At 36.6% G+C, this 10,062-nt stretch overlaps 1 protein-coding gene across 1 annotated transcript; it reads right to left on the bottom strand.

Annotated features, from left to right (window-relative positions):
• Window positions 1-530: 530 nt before the first annotated feature.
• Window positions 531-8,352, bottom strand: LOC135298095 (vesicular inhibitory amino acid transporter-like). Its single transcript, XM_064415842.1, has 2 exons — window positions 8,167-8,352; window positions 531-1,682 (listed from the first exon to the last, which is right to left on the bottom strand). The coding sequence occupies exons 1-2, from the start codon at window positions 8,293-8,295 to the stop codon at window positions 531-533; spliced, it is 1,281 nt and encodes a 426-aa protein (XP_064271912.1). The 5' UTR covers window positions 8,296-8,352.
• Between the last annotated feature and the right edge of the window lie 1,710 nt (window positions 8,353-10,062).

The raw sequence follows: 10,062 nt of genomic DNA on the forward strand, positions 1-10,062 counted from the left end.
TTGTCTTACATAAAAACCAAAATTCACTGATTTGTTCTGTTCACATGTTGAATTGCAGTCTGCCAACGAAGTGAAATAATATTTCAACCATTTTCAATAATAGATCTAACAATAGAATTCTGTGATTCAATGATCTCTCACTCACATCCTGTAAGCTAATTGTGATAGCTTTGAGACTGAACAGTATCTAAACCTATGAAGAATTCTGGTTAAATTGGTGAAATCACTTGCCATAGTAATTTCAGGATGTGAGTGCCATGTATGACTAAAACCATGTAGAATTATTTACAGTCATGTTCATATTAAACCATCTCCAACCTTTCTTTCTAATGATTTAAAGAGGCCTAATTTTGTAATTTTTTGAATGTTATTTTCCAGTTTGCTTGGAGATAATTTTCCAGTTAAAGACTTGAATCTGCAAACATTTACACAGATGCTTAATTCTACCTAGTGACAAAATCTCATATATACTGACTAACACGGTAAGAGCATTTATAAGATTTACTCCTTATTTGTCTTTCAGGAAATCTTTATACTCCTCCAAATACTTCAAGCAGCCCTTTTATTGAGCAAACTATGCCTGCAAGGCTACAAAGGAAGCCCAAAATAAAAACAGAGATATCTGCACATTTCTCTAAGAAGGACAGTTTTTTCCATTTAAGTTTTAAATGGAAGAGAGAAGGAAGAAGAAAAGTCATAGCAGCACCTGTTACGCTGCCTGACAAACCCATCAACAGGGCAAAATGTGGTGTGAACATGGCCATCAACAGAGTTAACAAGAGAAATGAGCCTCTTACAGTCAGAGCAAGTAGTGGAGATCTATAATTGGAATGGTTGTCTTTAGAAATACAAGAATACACAATTTCTGTGGCTGCAAAAAAGGGCAAAGGGTAAGAAAGAAGAGCCTTGGTTAAGAGACATAAATTCACTAGGGTTTCAAGAAATGATGGCAGGTTGTCAGTAATAACTTCCTTTGTCTTTTCACCCCAGGTCAAGAAAGCAGTAAGTGCAAAGGTTGTTTTCAAGATACAGGCAAAAAAATGAGTCCAATTTAGCATACACCTAAATTCCCCTGGGTTTTTCATATTACCTTCAAGTGTGGGAAGAAATATTTGTGAAGTGTAACTGAAAATGATCACCCCTACAGAGACCAAGAAGTCCTCAAATTCAAGGGAGAGTCTGAATTTTGCCCAGGACCACTGATGTATTTGTGTGAGACAGTAAGTTATCACTACAAAGATGATAACAAAATGAACCAAAGAGCAAAGCTGGCTGAGTTTGGAAACAATTTTGAGAGTTCTGATAAATATACAAGGCAACAGAGTAACAAATGCAATTACAGACCAAGTTTTCTCAGTCACGGGTACATACGGGAAACTGTGTGACAGCAAGTTCCCACTAGCAATCAGATACAAAATACATGTCATGATCAGTTCCACCACTTGGGTCACATTGACAACTACGCCACCTAGACTGGGAGACAGCTTTTTGCAGCAGGCATTTGCAATATCTTCGTATGTGTCTCTCACTCTTGTCACTTGCCCATCTTCATTCTCTTCATACAAGCAAGCAATTAGAATTTTGCCTGTGTAACAGCATAATGCTGCAGCCAAGACAATAAGAAGTAGACCACTGTATCCACTGTGGAGGAGAGCATACGGCAATCCTAGGACAAATATTCCCTGAAGAGGAAGAAGAGAGAGAAAAGATAGCACAAAATCCCTCGGGCAAAACATTTCCGAGAAGTTGCACTCCCAAACCCATCCTCCTCTGAATATTGCTTTCACCCACCTGCATGGTACAAGTACTGCTCCATTCTGCTGAGTAAGTAACAACCATGAGAAATGTGTTTATTTATGATAAATGAAATTACCAGCAAAAGTAACTACTTCTATCAACACACATATAATGATAAGCTGGGAAAATGAGAATGTGACTGAATGATAGAGTCGGCTTTCTAGTTAATATTTAACGCTGATGTGATTAGAAGCACAGTTTAGAAGGTTCGTAGTTAGTTATTCAGTCAACATGCATATTAATGAAACAGGTTCAGTATCAGTAAAATTAAGCATCTGTAGCATCATCTGTACAAGTTTCACTCCAATTAAAAATAGCAGTGTAGATGGATTCAGTAATGACAATTCCCTTCAGTCTAAAAATTTTTAACAGACCTCTGGAGAGAAGATGGCATTAGAGTGCATCAGACTATGCTTGTGCTTCCTCCATAGTTTCTGTCTGCCTCACATAGGCTTTGCTTTTGCTAAGTCCTCTGATAAAGTGATTTTTCTAACTGCTGAGATTCTAGACTGTGCAAACTTATTCAGGTGTTTAAAAATACATGCAAAACATTTTTTTACTAAGCAGTTTTTGAAAAAATCATAGTTTTATTTGTTTTATCTAGTAAAATAAAGAAGGAATTTTACTTTCACAGGACATTATGGGCACTTCTGTGTCTTTTTCCTTTCTTCTCTATGTTAAGGGACAAATTACACTTCTATGTGGTTTCATTTCCATCAGCAAAAACCAACAAAAGCCTTGAAGAGTAGTTATTAATAAAAACATCCGATTTAAGAAAGATGCTTTTGTGACATTTCTCTTTTTGTGTTACAAACCTGAAATTAGGAATTGCACATGAGTCAGATTGGTCAGGCATTTTTATTCATGACAACTGAAGAAAAGTAAGGAGGAAACAAAACACAGTTATGCAGAAATGCAAGCAGTTCTGCAGAAATTTTTCTTCAACATTTCTTACTGCACCCATGACATGATGTAAGTTTGTTCATGTGTTTTATTCTGGCCTGACAGAAGGAGTTGATTTGGACCACACGCTTAGGTTTTATTTCTAACCAAACCTGAGCAACCCTATTTGCTCTGCTAAACCTATGAACCCCCAAGAGAAACCCCTCCCCACAGAAGGGGTGGCCCACTCTTCTCTCACTTCCCAAGTGGGTTGTGCTGTTGACCTTCAGGAGTCAAAGCAGAAGAGGTGAGCTTAATGGTATAAATCTTAATCTTACACTTCACCATCCACAATCATGATCATGAGGCCATGAGGGGCCATGGGGAAGCAGAGTTTCAGACATGCTTCTGCCTTTCGTGTTTTCCATCAACTCCCTCAGGTTTTATGCCTATCAGAAATTTCTGCGATGACAGTCTAGGAGCCCATCTCTGATGGAGCTCATCAAGAGGGCAGGTGCCTGTCTCAGCTTTGTAGGGCTTATACCTAGCATCCCACTTCTAAGTGATTCAAGTATTCCCAAGTCTCCTCTATAAGGAGGGCTCTGAAGACAGGCCTTTTTTAAAGCACTAAATAACCATTGACATATAAAAAGTATTCTCCTCTTCTAGCCACAAAATTGCCATTCTTTTTTGGGCAGATTGTGGGGTGAGCATCAATCATGAAAGAAAGAAGTCTTTAAATTAGAGAAGTGTTTTTTTCTCTAAGCCAATGAGAAAAACAGAGTACCTATTATATGAAAGAGCAGCATTGCCTAATTCACCAGGCTTCACTCTAGAAGCAGGTATATTCAGCTTTCAATTGAATTAGAGCTGGAAGAATTAAATACATACACTAAAATATTTCAGTTAGAAAGGTTTATGCTTTTATGTGTTGAAACAGAAGTACTTCAGTTATTATTACTGAAATATTAATAAAGTAATTTACCAGATACTTCTTTTGGTTGTTTTCCATGACTTCATTTACAACATTGGTTTTTTATAAGTCACAGATGCCGTTTCATTTAGGAGCTGGCACGTTCAACTACACAGCTTGTGGTACTTAGTCACCCAAATCTCTCCACTCAATGTCTTCATTCTAATACAGGTCTCATCACCCAATTACCTTGCAGTGTAATTAGCATTTGTTTTGTACAGGAACTTCACATAACTGTTCAAAATTCTACCATTTTTTGCCATCAAGCAGTCTATTTTCTCAAAAAGATTAGATATCTGGCTGCATTCAGGCTGCAGGTATCACATATGTAACAGTAGCTTTTGATATGATGCCATTTTTAATCACAGCTTTCACTGACTGGAAAGTTAGATAGCTGCCTAAAGAAAAGATTTTGGTTTCTTTCCTATGAAAACAATCCTTGGAGAACATTTGCATAACAGATTGAGTTTAAAAGCATCACAAATAAACCAAGTATATGAAAAATTCAAGAAGATGAAGCTACAGAGTCATCTTCCATATTGACATAAGAACAATGAGGTTTTTTCATTCAGTGCAGTTCCTACCAAGCTTATCTCATTTGTTCCCGACTCACAGTGTTATTATTTTGCTGTCTAATCAGCAACTGGCAGTTCAAACAGTATCTGTTGACCCTAAGGGTCATTGTATAATTAAGCTGCAGGTGAGTGCCAGCACAGGCCTTACCCACAGTGGCTTCTCCCCTGCTGAATTCAGTCCTGTTAAGGACAGACAGCCCCAGCCTCAACCAAAGCAGAAGACTTTGAGAGATGTTATCACAGCCATGTACAGCCCTCCACACAGGTGCCTGCTTTTCCATGCTTAATTGTTAGTTTAATCAGAGCATAACATAATTTTGACCTCTAACATCTCCTTGCTGTTGTTTGTACTAAATAATTCAGTACCTAACACAGACCACAGGTTGATAGATGTGGGGGGTTTTGGCTTGATTTATTTTCACTTTGTGAGTTCAGACCTTATTAAACAAACCCATTTTTCCCTATATACATTTTTGTCTTAAAATTATGGAGCAGTGGTTGTCTAGAATTTCTAAATTGAACATTTCTACAGAAACTCTAAGTTTTTCTTGCAGCTGATGTCTTTGACATATTTTTTTTTCAGAGTTTGTAAACCTCAGCTCTCAATTACTAATGAAAACAAACATTGTGGACATAAGTGGTTTTGCAGCTTTTTGGATACAGAGTATGGTTAGTGAAGAGAAAGGAGAGAACACTGACTATGCCAGTACAGCAACTATGTCTGGAGTAGAAGGACCGTGCTTCTTCTACCTTTCCAGGAATTATTTTCTATTTGAAATAAAAAATACTAATAACAAAATTCTACAAAATAACCAAAAATATTGTTTATGGTTACAAGAACTCATGTACAAAGAACTCATTTACAAAGAACAAATGTAACTTTTCTAGACCTAAAAACTCATTTTGTATCTGCTGTCCTGTTCTTACCTTTCCAAAGCAGTACTTTTTATTAGGACAATTTCCCGAACATTATCAAGTTTAAATAGTTTATCTAAAAAAATATATATCTTTAATAAATTATTTTACTGTCAATGTAGTATAACAGGTACAGTCATCAGTCTGTATTCTCTGGCTTGCAGCTGTTCAGCAACTTTAGAGCATTACTAAAAGTGACTTTTATGTGGAAAATTCCTCTTCCATAGTATTCTCCTTTGAGATTCTCCTAAAATCCTTTCATGGATGTTGATGAAGGTGCCTTTTGTGCCCCTTTCACAAGAAATGAGTGCACAGAGAGTGCAGATAGAGCATGGCAAAATTTTGCTGATTCCTTGCTAGTGGAAAAGGGACTCAAGTAATTCTTGCACCACTTGTCGTTGCACATATTGTTCAGCCTGATCCTGGCACTTGCACTTATTTAATTTTCTGATCCTGTGTTCTCATGTCCAAATTATGACACAGACTGCCTTAGCTGTGAGGCATCAGTTAAAAATGGGCAGCAAAAGGAACAGTTCCCTAAATTGCCTCATAACTTTTAGATTCAGTATTCTGTCTGAGAAGTGTTCTAGTCTGAGTGCTTTTATCTCCAACTGAGGAAAGTCAAATGTGTTAGCTTTAAATATGCTCTTTTAAGGTGATCTGTTTATGGAACAGACTATCAGAGGGGAAAAGCACTCACACATATGGGGACAGAGGAGATGGAGTTTTTGAAACAATCCTCTGCAGTGGAGCATCCTGAGTGGTTGTGTTATTTACCATCACTCCATTCACCCTGGGTGGGAAAGAAGCCCAAACTTGCCCAAGAGGCTGCATCTTCCCTTGTGTCGCAAGCCAATTTTGCAAGACTTGGGTATTTTCAGCCTAGACTGAGGATGGAAGTGCACTGCTCTTTGTCAATGAGTGTGTCTGGGTGGAGGTCCTTGTCAAACACCCAGAGCAGACTTAGCTGTAGGCAGCTGGGCCAATGCAGGAGAAAGGACTGAGGGCTCAGCTGGTGACCAGCCTTTGAAGAAATAACGAGAAGAGAAGAAAGGGCATGAAAGAAAAAGTCAGAATCAGCTAGTAGCTCCTTGCCTTGTCAGAATACCCCCAAGCAGAAGTATCCAGGCATGACAGGTGTCACCAGGAGTCACCAACCCACTTACAATTGATTTTGCAAAAAAAAAAAAACAAGAACAGGAATTCCAAATTTCAACTACACATGAAACTTTGCTGATTGTTTGACTACAATTCTTAAACTACACGTGTGTATCCCACACCAGCAAGGCTGGCTGCTCATTTGAAAATACCTGATATTTGTGATATCTGGACCAGTGCTGAATGCAAAAAATGAGCTTTCTGTTATTATTATAGCAATATGATATGATTGATATGACATTATAAGATATTATGTCATACTCCTTTGCCTCAGGACAAGCACGTCCCCAAGGAATAAGATGTGTTTAAAAAAATTGAAAAGTGAGCATGGACAGGCAGCCAGAGAAAAATATCAAAATTCCTTAATATTCAGTTTTAATGCTTTTAGATCCAAGTAAAATATTCTGTTTCATAGGCTGTTTTAGCCTGAAATATGACATTTTGAAAAAACAAAGCAAATTGAAAGACAATTAAAAAGTAAAGAAGATCAAATCATGGTCAGAGTTGAGGCATGCCAAAAGACAATGAAATTAAATGGGGTGAAAAGTAATGCTAAATAAAAAGGATAAAGGAAATTATTTCACTTTAAGACTTAATCATATGGAAAAATAAATTAAGAAATGAAGAAGAACTTAACTGAGAATTATGCCGTTAGGACAATCCTCTTATATGCAGAATACACGCTGATATGCCAGACTGCCAAATTAGCTCTGATTGCCTTTCTCACCATCTGTAGTTACTCCACTGGAATGGTTCATTTGACTCTGACTATTTTCTCCAGCTATGCATTTTATTCCTTACAGGAACATGGGTTGGACATAGAAACTATACCAGAGATTGTCCTACCTGAATCTTCTTGGAAGAGCAGCAAGTTAAATTCAAGATCCCTGCTTCTCAGTACAATTCCACTCAATAATTAATTATGTTGTTTAACATTTGTTGCTCTTTGAAATAAATAACTTTCCCAAACAGATGCAAGCCTTAGTGGCTGTGGTATTTATACAGAAAAAGAGCTTTGTTAGTGATAAATTAAAAACCACTGCAAATCCCTTACTCTCATGCCGTGATAAGAAAGTTACTTGCTTGTTGACCTCCGTGGTCTTCTTCCTTACTCAGACATCACCATGATCACCAGTGATTTTGTATCCTCTTCCAAACCACTGTTGACTACATTGAATAATACTGGACCAGGTATACCTGGGGTAATACCCCCAGGTAACCTCCTAAACACTACTGGAAACTCATTCCTCTGACAATACATACATATTGACAGTTACTTTTTGGGAACCTGTCACTTAGGCAGTTGTTAATCCATTTAAGATGTACTCTGTGGTTGCACTAATTTTTAAATCAGCATGTTGTGTATTAATGTGTCAAAATTCCTTTTAAAAGTGTAAATATATTATTTATCTTTCACTGCCTAAATTACAATGTCATAAAAGAATTATTTGAAGTGTGTTTAATAAGGACTGTAAGAACTCTTTCTCTAGAAACATAATGATTGGCACTAATTATATTTTTAGCTTCTTATTCTCAATCAATTAAAACATGTAGTAACAATTACATTCTTTTTCTCAGCATTGTTGCCAGTTTCACTAGTCAGGATTTCTATAGTTTTTAAAATATTGGGATGATATCCACAATCTCCTGAAAATTTCACATGTAGCACCAAGCATTGAACAAGAATATTACCTGGCCAGATGTGTCTTTGTTATGTCTCCTAAGTGAAAACTTGCTGGGCATTCTACCTTCAAAATTCTACTGAGATACATTTTAACATCCATTTTAAATGTGGTTATCTAATAGTTAATTGTCCAAGTCTAAGCTTGGAAAAATTAGGCACATCAATTTAAAATTCAGACCTACCTTAAGATAGGTAGTTAGTGGAGCAGAGATGAATTTCCTTTCAGAAATGTCTATGCTGAGAATGAAGTGTGCATACACTGTAGAAACTCTGAGACTTAACTTTTCAACATGTCTTATGCAAAATAGCATAATGCTTATCCTGAAAAGCTACAGAATACCGCACTCTTCTCCTGTGTTATGAGCATGTCCTCCTGGTTCTCTCCAGGAACTACTTATGAACAGCTGCATCTACTTTTCAGAATTAGGAAGATCCTTAGAACCTTCTTCAAGTAATGTAGGAAATCAGTGTTGGAAAATTCAGTGAGAGATCTCAGAGAAGAAGAAGGTGATCTTACAGTAGAAAAGCTCTAAGTTAATTTTCCCCATTCTTACATCCACATATTCTGGTGTCTGTATCTCAGTGACTCAGCCAGGATCATTTTTGTGCACCAAGCGGGAGAAGGGATGCCATCAGTCCAGTGCTCATTATGTCTCTGGTGCTCATCTTGGATAGTGATGACAAGCAGACTTTTGATTTACCTTCTATACTCTTCTGGAACCCATGCAGTTTTATATATTTTGCCTCATTATTTTGTCTCATCCCTCATAAATATGTAGCAAAATTCCTTAATTTTAACAGAAGTGATGTTTACCTTATATGCATGTTTTATAAATACTATGTTCTGCTTGGTTCCCTTAACACTTATCTATAGGTGAGTTTTCTACATCTCCTTTTAAATGAAATCACTTCTGTGCTGCTCCCTAGCAGTTAACACATACCTTCCCTTTTTACTTTGTTCTGCTGTTATTGCTAGTGCTTTCAGACAAACATACACAGTCACATAGACACACACTTCCATTTATACTTAATTTTTGACATGCTTAGTATCTCTGTTCTAAAATTTTTACACTAAACACAACGTCTTTTTTTTTCCTGATTCCTAAAAATTGTTTTCTTATTGTCCTAATCACTGGGAAATGCATTACTTCCTCTCTTTGTTACTATTCATAACATATAATTATTATGCTCACCTTTTATTTCTCCCTTTTGCTATACATATATTTTGTAAAAAAAATTATTTGATACATCCACTTTACTCCTGAAGTAGGAGGGGTATTGACACATTGGTATACTGTTTCTTAATTATGAGATGTGGCTTCTGGACATCACATAAATTCTTTTTAAACAGCTTAAAAGTTTCTTTCCCAATGGGCTGTCTGTATTTATTCTTCCTAATCAATTATCTCTCATAATTTTCTCCAGGTTTGAAAAATTCACTTTTGAAGTACCAAGTAGATATATTAGTGTCCCCTGTTTTCCCATAATTAATGTAATTAGATCCTCCAATTTGTTCCTCTTTATCCAATTTAATGAGGCCCAAAAGAGAATTATCTTATACTAGGTTCAATACCTTTTGTGTTAGATAATTATCATCTATAATTCTTAGAAACTTCAATGATGTTTTACTACATACTGCATACAATGTCTACCAGGGGTCTTTAAAACTGAAGTCTCCAAGAACAGTACCATTTTTCTTTCCAGACAATAGCTCTAATACAGATAATCTCTCTAATATAGAGTGCCACCCTCATTTCTTTTGCCTGTTCTTTTTAGGTAAACATGTTTTATGTAATTATTTTTTAAATTCTGGCTGCATAGATCATCATGTATTTGCAATATATATATCCTGTTTCTTCTCTGCAGTAAGAATTTCCATTTCTCTGACTGGCTATCCAAACTCCTGGTACTGCTCTACAGATGTCAGGAAAAGAATTCATCTACTTTCCCTCTCGGTTCACAGTTTCTTCACAGATCAGCTGAGTTTGAATTCAAAAATACTATGAGCTGTTCTGTGGAAAACTTCAAATATGGCCTGTCTGACCTTAGCAGCAGATCCATCTTTTCTAATGTCAGTT

This window comes from Passer domesticus, chromosome 3 (genome assembly GCF_036417665.1).
Source record: "Passer domesticus isolate bPasDom1 chromosome 3, bPasDom1.hap1, whole genome shotgun sequence".
Classification (NCBI taxonomy): Eukaryota; Metazoa; Chordata; class Aves; order Passeriformes; family Passeridae; genus Passer; species Passer domesticus.